Source organism: Leptopilina boulardi, unplaced genomic scaffold (assembly GCF_019393585.1).
Source record: "Leptopilina boulardi isolate dan_hultmark-lab unplaced genomic scaffold, ZJU_Lbou_2.1 LbouV2_337, whole genome shotgun sequence".
Classification (NCBI taxonomy): domain Eukaryota; kingdom Metazoa; phylum Arthropoda; class Insecta; order Hymenoptera; family Figitidae; genus Leptopilina; species Leptopilina boulardi.
This window is the reverse complement of record NW_026137904.1, coordinates 587,230-605,154: the sequence shown is the minus strand read 5'-3', so window position 1 is coordinate 605,154 and position 17,925 is coordinate 587,230. Positions and strand designations below refer to the sequence as shown.

The 17,925-nt window shown below is 29.5% G+C and overlaps 1 protein-coding gene and 1 long non-coding RNA gene across 2 annotated transcripts in view; one reads left to right on the top strand and one right to left on the bottom strand.

The window, feature by feature from the left end:
- Positions 1-17,925, bottom strand: part of LOC127285643 (uncharacterized) — a 124,162-nt gene that overhangs the window by 53,323 nt on the left and 52,914 nt on the right. Inside the window, exons 3-4 of the mRNA XM_051311764.1 lie at positions 4,005-4,166; positions 3,012-3,195 (exon numbers count right to left, since the gene is read on the bottom strand). Coding sequence (XP_051167721.1) covers positions 3,012-3,195; positions 4,005-4,166 — 346 coding nt within the window. The remainder of the gene's footprint in view (positions 1-3,011; positions 3,196-4,004; positions 4,167-17,925) is intronic.
- The window catches only part of LOC127285657 (uncharacterized), an 85,833-nt gene that overhangs the window by 33,650 nt on the left and 34,258 nt on the right, over positions 1-17,925 (top strand). Inside the window, exons 4-5 of the long non-coding RNA XR_007843621.1 lie at positions 5,734-5,820; positions 15,906-16,130. This is a non-coding gene — a long non-coding RNA (uncharacterized LOC127285657). The remainder of the gene's footprint in view (positions 1-5,733; positions 5,821-15,905; positions 16,131-17,925) is intronic.

The following is a 17,925-nucleotide window of genomic DNA, read 5'->3' as shown; positions in this document are numbered from 1 at the left end:
CAAATTCTTATTAGTCTTACTGGAAAAACTAGTTTATAAAAAAATAATCATAATTTTTACTATTTTTGTATCAGTAGGAAAAATAAATTTTAGTCAGACGAAATTTTCTAATAAGTAGTGCAAGGGAATTTTAGTCAGACAGGTATTTTAAAGTTATGTTCGTCTCAGTAGTAAAAATTTGTTTTAATCAGACAGATATTTAGTTCTTGACATTGTACTTTCAGTAGTAAAGGTCAATTTTAGTCAAACATTTTCAAATTCTTATTAGTCTTACTAGAAAAACTAGTTTAGTCAAAAATAATCATAATTTTTACTATTTTGCTATCAGTAGTAAAAATAAGTTTTAGTCAGACGAATTTTTGTAATAAGTAGTGCAAGGGAATTTTAGTCAGACAGGTATTTTAAAGTTATGTTCGTCTCAGTAGTAAAGTCTAGTTTAGTCAGGCATAAATAGGAATATTTTCTTCTTTTTCAGTAGTTTAAACAAGTTTAAGTCAGACCGAATTTTTTCCACAGTAGTAAAGGTCAGTTACAGTCAAAAACCATAAAAGTTTTTAAATAGTTATAGTAATAATAATAATTATAATTCTAAATGAGAATTTTTTTTTTGTCATTTAGATTTCTATTTGAAATATAAACTCATTAGATTTTCAATATGCTTTGACGTATATTTTCTGAGTGTGTATACACTTTTGGTAAACGTTGGGATCATTTTGCAAATAAGGGATATACTTGCCATTTCGTCACGGTGTGCTTTCATGCAAATATATGATAATTTGAAAAGGGCGTGAAGCTCGATCTCTCACATCGTGTGGTTTGAGTATATTTGTCGAAAATGTCCATATGTGCTTTTACTATGAAATCCGACAAGTATAGAGTGGAAATATATATATATATATACATGTATAGTCATTGGATTTAGAGTTTTGAGGTAAATGGTACCCATGTGAAAGAAGAAGCAGCCCTGAGCGATTTTCATACAAATTCCAAAGCTGATGGTAATCATTCTCAAATTAAGATCATCCATCACCCTTGGGCTATTCTACTCTACGTTCCACTTAATAGTATTCAGCTGAGTGGCGTAATTTTAACTCACCCATACACACACATACACACATAGTATACGTGTCATTCACCCCATAAACTACAGAAAAGTGAAATTCAGCTATTCTCAACACGAGTAATGAGATTTTAATTTTTCAATTAAATAATTTTGCTTTTTTTAATATAATTGAATTAAAAATATATTTATGTGAAACAATGGAAAATTTTGAAATTTAAAATTTTTTTCAATGTTTAGTTACAACAACAAAAAAAATAGTGAAAGTTTTTTTTAATTTCGAAAGATTTTGAAAAGTTTAAAAAGAAAGTGCATTACAAAATCGATTAGAGGTGGTAGAGAATAAAAATTGAATTTCAGTTAACGTTGAAAGGGGGGAATTTTGTCGAACCTCACATTCAAAAGCGTGAATTCTCCAATCAAAGTGAAGGAGCAAAAGGCTTTCAACTGTCGTTAGATGAAATGCATGTTCACACAGCACTGACCTAATTGCCTCGTCTCGAGGATAAGGTACGGACCAACGAAGAGGATTCGTGCTTCGGCATCCAATATTAGGTGCCGAACTCGAGTCCTCGAAAGTCAACCAAACTTGGCGTAAAAGCTGTTCCGAGCTTTGTCCACCCTAACTTCGTTCTCATTTTCTAAGGATTGGCTGACTCGGTTCGTTTTCTTTATTTTTTTTCCCCCTTGTGACTCTAACTCTATTTTTAAAAAAAAATTTTCCAGAAAAAGAGACAAAAAAAAACGGTTTTAAAAAATTAGGAACAAAAATTTCTTTTTACCATTTAAATTTAAAAAAAAAGTTTATTTAATGTAAAATTAGAAAATTTCCAAGTGCGTTTATAAATGAAATTTAATTTATTTGATTAATATCTTTATTCGTTTTGCAATTCTCTTTATGTCGCTTGGTTCGTTTCCAGAACTGTTTAGATTTTTTAGTGATATGCCCCATATCATGAGTATAAGAGAGAACTATAGTTAAGCACATATCGAGATACGAAAGTGCAATAACCATTGCCAAGCACTTTCCATCGAGAGAAAGAGAAAGAGAGAGAGGCTGAATTTCTATTTTTCCTTTTTCATTTTTGCGAACATTGGCTCCAAGTCGTCTGGTTCAATTTTTAGAGAACAGAAGTTCATGATTTGCTAATAAAGTAATAACAATTTTTTTTTCACCAATTTATTCCTTTTGTAAACATATTTTTTATCGAAATTGAATTTAAAATTTATTTGTTTTTAAAAATTTTGTTAAATTAAGGGTTACTTTTCACTGTTTGTTTTTTTTCTCCAAAAGTATTATTTCACAGAATTTTCTTTTTCTTTTGAAAAATTGATGAAAATGAGAGATAACATCATTTTGCGATTCGCATTTAACTTGTTTTCTTTTTGCATTTTGTAATATAAGGGTGAAAAATTTGAGAAAGTTTTTATAGTTGACCAAAGAGGGGTTTTTTTTTTGTTAGAAAAAGTTTGCTTCAATAGAAGGTTGTAGAGAGGAGATGAGAAAAAAAAAGAAAGAGAACTTGGAAACGTAGGTGTAATTTTTCTTTTTCGATCCCTGTTGAAGAAACTTGAGTAGCGCCCGTTGTCCCCCGAAGTATGACAAATTGAAATGGCTATCGACACACAAGAAGAAATTGAACCTAAACCTCACACATATTTTTTTCACACCCAGTTACATTATTCCATTTACATAAATAAAAAAAGATCTCTTTTTTTCCCTTTTCGATATTTCAATATAATTTAGAATTGTATTCTTTTTCTAAAAATCTGATTTCAGTAATGTCTGACTAAATAGTGATATTTCTACTTAAAATTAAGAAATAGAAAATTACGAATTTGGAATATTTTTATTAATTTTTATAGTTTTGTTACAAAAAAAAAAGGTGATATAGTTGATCAGAGGAAATAGAGGGAAGAGGATATAAAAGTTGAAAAATAAAATACTTACGCTGTTCCATTGTGTCTTCCAATCGATACCACTCTGTAGATTTGAAGTTCAACTCGTTGACCAGTGTCTGGTATGAATTTATAGGTGCATTTTGTGGGTCCTTGTAGAGAAGGTGATTTTATTTGTCCAAAGCCACGATCTGATTTGCTGAACAATTGTCTACTGTCCAAAGTTATATTGCACACTGAAAATACAAGAAAATAATGTTTTTTCTATGTAACTTCTCACATTTTTTCATTTTTTTCTATCCTCTTTACTCAAACTTTCAACTTTTTTTTTTTAAAAAGCTGACCATTGAAATTTTCCTTCACATAAATCAATCACTATTATTTATAGGACTTTTATTTCTCGCGCTTTTTATATAATCGCAGTTATAATTTTTGGACAAAATATATAATTTGCATAGAAATATTATTATTTTATAGAAATTCATTGGGATAAATTACTATACATTTTATGATAAAATTAAGTTTAAAAAATGTTTAGTTTTCGAAATCGGCTTACACATTCTAATCTGTAATACGATTCCTAATTAACCTCAAAGCATTTATACTAATTTTACAGGTTCATTTTAATTAGTTAAATTGAGAAGATAATTACTTCCGTTTGTATCAATTCGCTTAAATCAATTTGTAATTACAATCAATGTAAATTTGGTGAAATGAGTTTTATTTTGCGAATAACAGACATTGTCCATTATTCGAATAATAACAAGGAGGAAAATTAAATCATTTGCCATTAATGATAATATGTAAATTTTTGCTCATATTATAAACTTTAGGAAATATTTAAATATTTCATTTTAGACAGGAGAATTGATATTATCGTGCCAGTTATTATTTATTAATTATATTTTTTATTTGTAACTTGAAACAATGGAACAATTTTGAATAATGTTATTAAATTATGTTTTTAAATTGAACAAAATATCTTAATGGAAAATGATTTTTTTTTTGGTTTAAATGTAGTTTAGAAACTTTTTCGATAACTTACTGTTGGCACAATGTTGCTCTAAGCCGCATTGAGCACATCTGTTTGGTGAAGCTGCACCGCAACTACAACCACCAGATGGAATGCAGCAAGCACAATCCTTGCTGGACGAATTAAAACTGCACTCACAGCCATTACTGCTTTTGGTCCACAAGTCAACTTGGCCTGAAATTAAAAATTATTTTCATTTAGTTACGAAATGAATAAGTAAAATTAATTTTTTTAGACATGGAAAGAAATTGAAAATATTTGAATACTGTTTTTTTTCCCAGGCATTAAAAATTTAAATAATGTAATTTTTTAAAAATTTAAAAAAATTTTTCATTCAATTAAATTATTTTATTTATGAATATCATTTTAAATGGGTTTTTTTTCTAGATAAATAAATAGCTTTTCTAAATTACTTCTCGATTTGGTGTAAAATTGATAGCAAAGCAGAAGGAAGCGATCTTCCAGGGACATCTCGATATGTCAATATCCCGAGAGGAAATACGGTATGGGCACTTGGTTCAACGCTAGTAAAAATAAAACGAACTTTATTGTGGTCGTTCACTGGTGGAAATGTATTTTGGGAATACGGCGAGTGGAGAAAAGAGGAGAAAGTGGTTGAGAAAAAAGAAAGAGAGAAAAAAAAAACGAAAATGGAGGGGATATGGCTGTTCAGAAAGACAAAGTAGAATAGCCTGCTCGTTGTGTTGTAAGTACGATTAGAGTAGAGAGAGAGACAAAAAAAAATGGGTGACAGTAAAAGAACGTTACAATCGCTACGCTTTGAGAAGCTCCGATTATTGGATTCTTAATTCAATGATTCTATACGTTGATTACGATAGACGACGTAGGTTTTGTGTCACTGTCAAGAGAATGTTCGGATAAAGGAGATCAGGTTAAGATGGATCGGGGATAACAGAGGTTAAAGTGAAAAAAGTGGTCAGGAATTCTTGTGAGGGAAAATAAAAAGAAAAACATACACACACGTGAAGGAAAATTTGACACTTTAAGCTGAAAAATACACAATTGTAGGAATACGATACTTGGATAAACAAACGTCATTAGTTTTCGATGTCTAAAAATATAAATTTAATGTAAAAAATACCTTTTTGTATATAGAAATTTTTCTCACAAGGATATCTTTGGATTTTAAGTATTTGCATTGAAAACTCATATATGGAGTGAAATAATAGTGATTGAGAATTTCAAAGGTCATATATTCATTGTCCACCTGTTTCGAAGCGAAACTATTGACTACGTCACTCGTTATGCGAATGTAATTTGGATGTTCGTTCGGTCCATATCCGTTCACATGATTCGATTTCATGTAAACTTGCTGCATGGCATATTGCGAAAATGTATGGGCGCACTTGCCGCCAATGTCATCAACTCCATTTCACGTTTCACTAACTTGACAGCAATTTTCAATTTTTTTCCCCTCTTTCCGCTTTTTTTTTTTTTTTTTTTTTTGAAATAAAAATTGACAACTTTTTTTTTTGTCAATATTTTTTATTGAATTTTATTTTTTTTACGGGAAAATATGTTTGATATGTGATAGTTTATTACAATAAAAAAATAACATTGAAAAAAAGTATTTTATTTGCGAATGGGAAAAATTTACAAAAAAGAAAGTATAATGTTATAATTAATTGTTTATAATAATTGTGAGTAAAATTGAAAATAAATTTGTAAGCTGCTAATTTGTAAAATTTGTTTCTGATTAAAATTAATTTTTCTGTTTCAGATGGAGATAATTAAATGTGTTTATTTGTCAAAGTGCCACGATGACAGTTTTGAAATAAAGGTCCGACAGGAGGAATTGCTGAATACTGTAAGTTTTTATTATTTTTTAATTATATAATTATAATGTACAAAAAAGCCCAGAAATCCTATTTGGATTTTTTTTCAGTTTCAGTGGTAAAAATCAGTATTAGTTAGACCAAACTTTTAAATTATTTGTTATATTATAAAAAAAAGCAATTTTTTGTCAGATCGAAGAATAAAAATTCTTGTCGTTGTAGTGTAAGTAGTAAAAGACAGTTTCAGTCAGACAGTTGGTATTCTTATTCAATAGACAAATGGCAGTAGTAAAAGGCAGTTTTTGGTCAGACCAAAAGATATATAAATTTTTTGTAAAAGTAAAGAGAAATCAATTGTAATTTAAAATGATTGTTAATTTTGATTAATTCATGAATTCGCTTAGTTTATTTCGCGGTCAGTGATTTTCAATTTGATTGATTTTCAAACATTGACCGTGAAGAGGTATATATATATATATAATGGTTGTTCTGGAGAAACGTGTTGTATGCGCCTTGGGTCTAAGGGTCTTGACATATCGAACACATTTCCATGCATTTGCACTTTAATTGGCTTTTCATCTAAACAATTCAGGTCCTGAATTCTAAGGCTTTTGCCTTCCGTCATTCCATAAATATTTATATTATATATATCCTCGTTGGCTTTTACATTTTAATTAGAATTCATCGTTAACTTCTTCGATATTTAACGAATATATCTTCGATATAATGAAATGAAAATTATATCTTCTTTTATTTTTTCAATTATTTTTTAATTCTCCGATGATTTGGTATTTGTATGATAACATGGTACATTTGGTAATATGGTCAATTTGATAACGGATATTATTTATTCGAAAATCGCATAATAGCTTTAAATTTTGACGTAAAGCTGAGACTATCAATTATAAGTCCATTGAGTGGGTGGCTACAGTGGTTTAATGCTATACACGAAACAAGCCACCACTTGTTCTTGGATGATGCCTGTGAGTTATCATAATCCGATTTGGTTAATCTGAAACATCCGTACGAACACTAAGCTCGTTTCGGTTCAGAAACAGTTTCAAGGTTGATCTCTACTAATCCTAGTTTACAGAGGACTATTTCTACCGCAAAGACATCAAGACAGCCGCATATACCGACCACTTTAAATCCGCAACTCTAATATATATATATATATATATATATATATATATATATATATATATAGAAGAGATACTAAAAAATCATTTTTTTAGATTGACTTGAGAATTTTTTATTCCTTTTATCGTTTTCAGTTTAATTGCAATATTATCTGATTTATCAGATAATATCAGCGATTTGAAATTTGAATGCACAGAAAATTAAAAGGCATTAAAATAAGCTGCTATTATTTTAATCCAATTTTGCTTATTTTAATCCATTTTGGTATTAAAATAAGCAAAATTGAATTAAAATACTAAGCGTTGCAGCTTATTTTAATGCCTTTTAATTTTCTGTGTAGTGAATAATTTATTTTAATTCTGTACAGTTTGTGTTAGCAATTTTTTAAGTAGTATTAACCAGACTGTATTATGTTATCTTCAACCATATATCAAATGAAGTAATTAATTTTGTTTTCTAAATTAAATATAAATTAATTAATTAAAATTAATATATCCTTTCGCATTTTCGCTTCTCTCACTATTTGAAATGAAAAGTTTTTCAATAATAATAATTCAAAATCTTGATATACAAATGAAAATTAATAATAGAACAATGAAGATCTTTCTTCTCTCGTAAAGAAGCTTTTGTTTTAAAATACCTTCTTTGATATGTTCGCACAATGAATATATTGTTCTGAGAATAACGTATATATATATATATATATATATATATATATATATATATATATATATATATATATATATATATATATATATAGTGAACAGGACGGGAGAATAATCGAGAACACGAATTTCAATATAGATATTAAAGCTTCTTCTTCAATGATTGTCTATGAACATCTCTGTTCAAAGTAGTTATAAATACATACGGATGCAAGTGCAGTAGTGCCCGACGGAAAAGGAAATCGTCGATACACGAGCATCCATAAATTTTGTTGTACATAGAGAGGGATAAAGCCATCGTTTTCTGTTACACGGTCCTCGGTGCTTGTGGCACTGGAAAAACGACGAATATAGAGGAAAAGGTGTATGTATATATATATATATAGAGAGGTGAAAGCTTCGTGGTGCCGACGACGCCTCGAAATCACGTGTGTATGCTAAATGCACCATTACGAACTTGTCGTAGTTCAGGATATCGGGGTATCATTTCAAACCGGATGACCCAACGATAAATATCCAAGAAAATACTATTCGCCCTTGGTACGTTGATCGAGTGGGTTCGATTGAAAGTATTTTTTATACATAAATGTGAAAAGCTCAGTGAAATTTTTTCTCTCTTTCTCTCGCGTTCCATACCTTGTTACTTTGTTAAATTTTTTTGATAAAACGCAAGAACTTTAGGCTCAATTTAAGGACAATAATAATAAGTTATTTGGAAGCTTCAATCTTTTCAAACTTGGTCGCGGAATTCGCGAAATTAGAGCACGATATTCGCGAAACCAGGTCGCGGAATTCGCGAAATTAGACCACGATATTCGCGAAACTATAGATTGTGGAATTTGCGAAATTATATCACGATATTCGCGAAATTAGGTCACTTGTAAAGATTCCCCGGAAAGTGCCCCCTGGAGGTTCTATCAGAATTCCGTCGGAATTCCATCGGAGTTCCAAAGAATTTCCGATATTCCAAGGAACTAGCCCACTTGGAAAGATTCCTCAGAAAGTGCCCCCTGGAGGTTCTATCAAAATTCCGTCGGAATTCCATCGGAGTTCCAAAGAATTTCCGATGGGATTCCGACGGAATTCTGACGGAATTCAAATGGAATTACGTTGGAATTATGTTGGAAGTTCCGGCGGAATTCTGATAGAACCTCCAGGAGGCACTTTCCGGAGAATCTTTCCAAGTGGGAGGTGGCGGAAGTGGCGAAATTCGCGAAAATTATAGTGAATGAAATTATTTTTTCTTAAATTTTTTAGATACCCTGACTAAGGAAAAATATAATTTGGACAATTTTTTTTTTATTTTCTGTTAATGCATTTTTTAGAAAAACTAAAATTACGAAAGTTTTTTCAAGATGAAATCACGCGAGGAACGTGAATTAGAGAGGACAATCGCGATAACAAAAATTGCCTTAAACCCTAAGCCGTTAGAGCGATAACTCGGTATTGCAATTCGAAGTACGTTTTCAACTTCCGGCGTTGAAGGGTGGTAGTGAAAAGAGAAAAGTAGAAGGGAGAGAGAGAGAGAGAGAATGTTTATCGGAGATCGTGAATTTTGGACGAGTCACCGTTATGGCGATTGTTTTTAAAGTACCCGACGGTAGACCTGAGCTTTATGGAGCGTGCGGGAAAAGGATGGAGGTGGAGACAGCAGCAAAAGTTGGCCGCAGTTTGAAATATCGCGTTCCTAATGCAGTGGGGCAAAAACACACCACTGTCCCTCTTTTCCTTTCTCTCTCTCTCTCTCTCGCTCTATTCCTGCTCACCCCCCCCCCTTGCTTCAACATCGAATTCGCTCAGTCGGCGTCTACGAGAATATAACGTGCAGGAAAGGTGGAGATCGTCCACGCAACAATGCTGACGGTATATCATGGCCCCGTATATCAGCGAGCCGGAGGCCATGAATCGCTAACTAGTTAAATCAGCTGGAACAACTTCAACAGTGAGAAAGTAAGCTAACGAGACTTCCTGTAAAATACTCGTGTTACCCTCGGGCAGATACGGTTCGAATAGATGAAGAAAATCAATGGAAGACGTATTACAATAAAAAAAAAAAACTTCTTAGTTATTTCATTTGTATCGAAGATAGTGAAAATTACCAACTGCACACAATAGGTTATGATATATTTTTCTTAACTAGGAATAAATAAGAATGAATATAAGATTTTATGGAATTTTTTTCATGGAAAAAAAGTAGAAACTTTTTTAAGTAGTAATATCCAAGTAGTAATATCCAAGTACAGTCAGACTGTATGAAAATTTCGTCCACAGTTTGTGCTAGGGATTTTTTAAGTAGTAATGTTCAAGTTTAGTCAGACTGCACATAAATTTCATAATTGTATGAAACAAAACTTTTTTTAAGTAGTATTAACCAAGTATAGTCAGACTGTTTATAAACAGTTTTTCTTCAGTATGGGTTGATATTATTCAAAGTAGTAATATCCAAATATAGTCAGACGATTTAAATTCTATATACAATTTTTAATACAAGATATAGTAGGCCTTCTTTTGAGTAGCTATAATCGATTATAGTCAGACACATAAATTTTTATTCAATTAATGCTGAGACTATTTTCAGTAGTAGTAACCGAGTATAGTCAGACTAGATAACGTTTTATCTACAGTAAATGAAGAGACTTTTTCACTAGTATACTTAATTGTAATCACTCTACATATAATTTTCGCAATGAAAATAAAATGTAAGTAGTTGTTTATTACAAATAGTGCTTTGGATACATATTTTGATTTCCGAGCAGAAAATATTTCAAAAATAAAATATTTAATTGACATTCATAATACAATATAAACATTTAAAAATTGTTTATTTAGACGATTGCAAATAAATTGAATAGGTAACCCGATAAATTTTAACGTCATTTATATTCATTTAAATTATCGACAATTTTGTACTGAGCATTATACTGTGTTTATCAATAAATAATAATTCTTGTTTCATATGAGGTTCGAATTTTTGTTAAGCAATTTTTAATGGCTTAAAATTCTCTTTCGTATAGTATTGATTTAATTTTAAATATAATAACGAGAAAATAAAAATTTTGAAATAAGCAATTTTTCGCTGCTTCCATTTTTTTTTTCTGTATGAGAATAACATTATTTTATTTTTATTTCTAAAAGGAAAAATGTAGAAAATTAACTTCCTGCTTTTATTGTGGGGTTTAAAGTTATCTTGTTTTTAGGACTTAGAAAATGTGAGTTTTCCAATGAGAAAATGCAAGTCTTTGCTCTTTATTTGCCAAAACCAATGAAAGTTGAGTCGACTTTTGTTCCATTCTCTCTTGCTCTCTTTTTTTTCCCACTATCACTATTTGAAGGACAATCGAATTCCAATGAAATGAATTTGTAAAAATTGCTTCATTTTTACGATTTTCAATTTTATTTTCCTTTTTTTTTTGTCATTTTATGATCATTATTGTATTATAATGATGTAGATTATAAATAATTTAAAAAACAATTGGAAAATATAGGAAAAAATTAATTAGGAAAAAAAATAATATGAAAGTGAATTTGTAAAAGCAAAATGTTAACATTATTATTTCTATAGAAAATTCACTTTAAATGCAAGACTCGCTGCATAGAATAAACTTAGTCATGAATATATATCTAAAGCTTCTTTGGAAAATTCAACCTCCAGTGACCGTTAAGGGAATAACTGGTGAAACTACGCCAATAAGTCAACAATGACTTGGCTTCCTTTCATTAGGGAATCGCTTCTCTGCACACGTGAGCATAGATATGTCACTAGAGAATGCGCGACCACGTGCACATGAACATGCATCGTGTGTAACGGGACTAAAAGTGGGCCAGGCTTTTGGGAGCACAGCCAAGCATTATTATTATTTGAACCGAACCTGCATTATGTCAACTGCCTTCATAATATGTATATATATATATATATATATATATATATAGCCATTCAACGAACCTTCTAAGGTTCGAATTTAAATTTCAAAATGCAGAACAGGTTTTCATGCAAATTATAAATGCTCATGCTTTTAAGCTTTTTTGGAGAAATTGAAAGAAGAAAGAAACATTAGAAGATTTGTGATTTTGATTAATTATTTAATTTTATTATTAATAATTATTTTATTTATTATTATTTTATTTTATCATGTGAGAATTGTTGAAGGATTATAGTTTTTAGAATTATAATGTGATTGAGCGAGTGAAAGAGATGAAACTCAAGAGAATTGAGTCGAAATTATATGAATGTTGAAAATTATGCAATCATGGTTGAAATATCATTAAACTGGGTAGTCTTTTGAGGGTAGAGAACGTTATGCATATTTCCACAAATGTCATCAGTCTTCGTAACACTGTGGGAAATTACATCGTTGTGGTGAACAGTTGTCAGAAAAGCAAACTTGACCTATGAGATTAGTTTACAAAACTTTTTGCCAAGGCAATAATTTTTGTTTTTCAATATTTTTTTTGCAAATTATTAAATTTCTCTCCTTTCTAAATTTTAAAATTTTTATAATAATTTTCTCTCTATTTTTATTAATTGCAAAAAAAAATAATTGATTTGCAAATTGTAAATTCATTTTGTAATTAAAGTGATAATGTGTTTTTACTCATCGGATGGTTATTTTTTTTTTTTTTTTTTTTTTAATGGAATTTTATAAAGCCTTGGGAAAACAGGAGAATTTTATTTTTTTGATGAAAATAGATAGAATTGACGTTTATTTAAGTATCAAGATGGCCCTTGAGGGTCGACCAATAACTTAAAGCGATTTCTTTCTCCGCACAACTTATTCTTTTACTTTCTCTCCAGAGTCGTGGCGTTTTTTTTTCTTTTTTTTTCTTCTTCGTTTTGTTCCTCAACCTTCTTCTTCCAATCTTCTCTTTCCGTCATTCTAATATGCTTCCTCTTTTCGAGCACCAAAATCCTTTCACCCTTGGAAATCCTCGTGGAATTCGGCATTAATAATTCACTCGTTTTTGGTTCCACTATACATATATATATATATATATAGTCGCAAAGATACTCGTGCAAAATCCATATAGGAAATGGTTCCGCGAGCTTTAAAGTCATCTCTCTTTCTTGAATACTTTGCATTTCTTAATGCGCGTAACATCCTTGATCCAAATTCAGGTGTCAGACTTCATTCCCATTATTATTCACAATTTTGATATGATTCTATTTAGAAAAGTGTGGAAAATTTTGATAAAGTTTATTATTTTGTTTTTTTTATTTTCTTATTGGAAATCGTGTTTTCTGTTTCTTTTCACATACATACTCAAAAGTATATTTTTGAATTACATTTTAAAATTGTAAAACTGAATTTATTAGAGAAAACATGGAGTATTTTCTTCTCAGGAAAACAGCAGTTGCACATATATATATAGGAAAAATTGCTGAATTTACGCTACACGCGTAATATTGTGCTTGATATATAGATTTTAGTAGACAGCAGTTGAACTCTGCAGCGCAGCAGGCCAATAGAAAGAATATTAAAGGTATTTTATTCTGAAGTTAAATCGAAGCGCTCTACGTGGCGCTACATTGCTTTTAAACCATTTCTGCATTTTTTTTTGTTCCTATCACTTTTTTTTTTCTAGCACAGTTTTCAGATATAAAATGTATGTGTTACGATAACGGAAATTATTAAACAATTTTGGCGCTTACAATTTTGTTCCTTTAATTAGAATTTTCATTCATTAATATTTGTATAGCAAATAATTTATAACAAGCGAGATATAGGTCGATTTAATTATTTTCAAAAAGGGTATTATGTATCTGTAATTGGATCGAAGAGAATTTAATGCCGCATGAATAGGATTTAAAAAATGTTTCCTTATAGATTATGTTTAATTAGTTCCTTTTTTTTTAGTTTTTAATTTTATTCCCCCTTTTTTTGGAGAAATTTTTTTTTTTTATTCGAGAAATATTAATAGAATAATTTGAAAATGCGAATTATATTGATTTAAATTAGTTTCAATTATATTGTTAACATTTTGTGATATGACCTATGCAGTTTCATTTTATGAATGAATCAGTAAATCCGTTCTATTAACAAAAGAGAAATACGTAACTGCTGCAGGCGACGAGTGGACGCCGGCGTGGCGACGCCTCTCGTAAATGGATCCATGTCACTTGAATGTATTGCCTCTGCTAGCCTCTGTACTATTCATCTTTTTTACCGTTGTCGTCGTCGACAACAAAGAAATCGATATCACCGGAACCGAAATTCCACTGACAGTTTTTCCATCCACTATATATATATATATCGAGATGAAATTATTACAGCTTCATTGTCTCTCCAAGTTGTTCATTTCCCCCCCCCCCCAAAAAAAATTTACTTTTTCTTACAAATTGTGATTTTCTTGAAAAATAAAAATAAAGCAAACAAAGAAACGCAAAAGCTGAAATTGTAAGTGCTTTGAAAATGTGTCGCAATGCCGCTACACCTGTAATACTGCAGCGAAAGAAGTTTGCTCTTTTATCAAGAATTTCGGAGCGTCGTCGTGAGAATGTCTAGGGCTGAGGGCGAAGGGAGTGAAAAATATGGGGAAAAATAAATAATACACGTTGGCGAATTGCAGAGCGTCGTGAAACGTGACGAGGAAATGCCGTGGCGTTGTAAATAAACAGGAAAGAGGCGGAAAGCTTGGCGAGTGCCATCTTTTTCGAAGTGCAAAGTGTGTATATGTACAATATACTATATATATGCGCAAGTTGAGAAAACGTTGATTTGCTGTGTACCATTCGTATATATATATATGTATATAGATGAAACGCTCAAAAACCTTTGCTTCATCGACAACTTTCCTCGAGTTTGCCAGAAATCGTCTTATTTCTCCCTCTATATGAATTATTAATAATTTCTTCACATACACAAAATGAAAATACACGAAACCTTCTTCAAAATATTAAATTTTTTTCCACGTTCGAATCTTAAATTTATAACCTACTTCGATGTGCAACAGAACTTGCCACTTTTTAAAATTGTATTTCTTCTGCAACTTTCAATCAGTGAAAAAAATTAGCATTGTATAGAGTTAAAAAAAAATCAAAAACATTTCCTTTAGAAATATTTGTAAGGTTTTTTTTTATTTATTTCATTTAATCTAACGGGAACATTTTTTAAAAACTGCAGTGAGAAAAAAAATTTTGGTTCTTGTAACCAAATTTTGGTTGGCTGAAACAAAATCGTAGAGTTATCTCAACGAAACATTTGGTTAGGCCAACAAAATTATTTGGTTGTCCACAAATACTTCAATTGGATAAATATAAATTCAATGTTAAATTATTGATAGTAAATAAATAATGAAATAAATAAAAAAGATAAAAAGAAAAGAAGGTAGAATAAAATTTTTAATTTTACAAAGAAAACTGTTTGTTTGATCAACCAAACATTTTTCTTGACCTAACAAAAAAAATTTTGTTGAGCTAACCAAACATTTTTGTTATGCTAACAAAAAACACTCAACCAAATTTTTTGGTTGACTCAAACAAATAGTTTGGTTGCTTAAATACCAATAAAATTTTTTTATTGGCCCAACCAAATTTTCGTTGCTCTAACTAAACATTTTTCTCATTGTGAAAACTAGATTTCTGTATTATCCACAGAGTGCAACATTAGTCTTTTTTCTCGCTAACTTGAAGTAATATTTTTATGGGTTTTTTTTCTCATTCCATTATTTAGTGTTCAAATTAAATGCCTTGGGTATTTTTTCAAAATTTATGAATGGTTTAGTTAAATTTCTGTATTACCGACCCTTTTTTGAGTTTTTTTTTTGACAAGGTATCTTTTGTAATTTAAGAATATTTTTCTTTTTTATGTGAATAAAATTCAGGAAATAAGTTTAGTGATACTGATTCCCTCTGTTTTTTTTTGACCTATACATATAGAAAAATGTTTATTTCCCTTTTGTTTATAGACGAACATTGAAATGGGCCAATACACTCGATTTTATAGGCTATTAAGGTGAATTATGTTACAATTGGGTATGATTTCAGATTATCGAATAGAGAAATACGTGGAAACTTTGTTTTTCGACTCTCCCCCCGCCCTGTAGTTTGAGAATAATGGTTAGTAAAACTAAAACCTTTCAAATTCTCTTGAGATTTATAAAATAGTAAATATATATTACAATATATTCACGATAATAATATAAAGAACTAATAGTTCTTTCTTTACAATTACCATTTAAGACCCTATATAGAAAAAAAATTACAATCAAAAAATGGATTTATTATGATATATTAAAACAAAAAAAAATAATCTATGTTTTTATTTTTCAATAATTAAAGTTACGTTAATAATTTTTGTTTGTTTATTTTTTTACAGGTCGAAATGCTAAAAATGACAAATTCAAAAAAAGTGCAATTCCTGACATCATAGTGAAACAATTTTGAGACTTTTAGAACTTGGTCTCTTTGTAAGGTTTACTTCCAAATTTACATAAAAATTGGATCATTTAACCCAATACCTAGAGGAGGGATCTCCAAAGGATATTAGACTTGAAATGTTACACTTGATTTGGAGACTTGAGGGAAAAATTTTCAACAAATGGTAAGTAATTTTCATATTCTAATTTAATTGAAGATTTCAGTTTATGTAACCATGCTTTTGAGGTTTTTTTTTAGTTTCTATCTACATTTCAGTAGTGAAAGTAAATGTTATCTCAGACAGTTAGATTTATTTAATATTACTTTAAATAAACATTAGTTTTCATTGAATTTATAAAAATTTAAATATTAAAATAAAAAATATTCACAACTAATACACGTACTTTTTAGTCTTAAGTAGTAAAAGTAAATATTTAGTCAGACCTTGTAATTTTATTAGTAGAACAAATCAGTTCTAGTCAGACGTAATTAATAAATTGGAAAATTAGTAGAAAAGTAAATATTTAGTCAGACCTTGTAATTTTTTATAATTTTATTAGTAGAACAAATCAGTTTTAGTCAGACGTAATTAATAAATTGGGAAATTAGTAGAAAAGTAAATATTTAGTCAGACCTGGTAATTTTTTGTAATTTTATCAGTAGAGCAAATCGGTTTTAGTCAGACGTAATTAATAAATTGGGAAACTGGTAGAAAAGTAAATATTTTGTCAGACCTTGTCATTTTTTTAAATAATTATTAGTAGAACAAATCAGTTTTAGTCAGACGTAATTAACAAATTAGGAAATTAGTAGAAAAGTAAATATTTAGTCAGACCTTGTAATTTTATTAGTAGAACAAATCAGTTTTAGTCAGACGTAATTAATAAATTGGGGAATTAGTAGAAAAGTAAATATTTTGTCAGACCTGGTAATTTTATTAGTAGAACAAATCGGTTTTAGTCAGACGTAATTAATAAATTGGGAAATTAGTAGAAAAGTAAATATTTAGTCAGACCTTGTAATTTTTTGCAATTTTATTAATAGAACAAATTAGTTTTAGTTAGACGTAATTAACAAATTAGGAAATTAGTGATAAATATTTAGTCAGAGTTTATAATTTTTCAGTAGTACAAGTAAATATTTAATCAGACATTCTAAATTTTTGTACTTTGCGAGTATTACAAATTAATTGAATAATATTTTTTAAAATAAATTTTATTTGAAACCACAATTTTTTTTTTTTTTTTTTAATGAATATATAAACGATTTTTATAGTATTACAATAAAAAAAAACCAGCATAAAGATGACTATTAAATTTTAATAGATTTTGGTTTAAAGTTGAGACAATGAAATTTTATAGAGTTTTCTCTATTGTTATCGATTTGAATGAATTTAAATATATATAAAAACGAGATACTTTATACACAATCTCATCGACAGCAATTGGTAACTGAACCGGTATTTATATTGCATTGCAGACTATGAAACATCAAAAGTTCATGCCATCAAATAAATATATTTGAATAGAATTTTATTCGGTTGTATACATACAGTTAATTTACATTGTTTAAAAAAAAGTGAGAGAGAAACAAAAACAATCCATAAAGTGCGGTATTTAAAGTTTATAAAATTTTATTTCTGACTATTATCGGATAATTTTTTTCATATTTTAATCCATTAAATCTTTTTAATAGAAAGGTGAGAAATTTATTTATTGTCGAAGATTGTATTTTTTTTCGTGACTTTTGAGTGGTGGTAAAGATTTTTATTTTTACGAGACACACTTGATGGGGAAAAGCTTATTTTTCCGGTAGATATATATATATAGAGAGAGAGAAAATGGCGTGAAAGTACACGCAGGTATGAAGAAGGGGGGTGAGAGGGGGGCAGATCACTTGGTACTGTTTATGATACGAATAAAGTTAAATGTGGTGAAAATCTGGCTTAAACTGACAATAAATACGACCGTAAAGTTTTG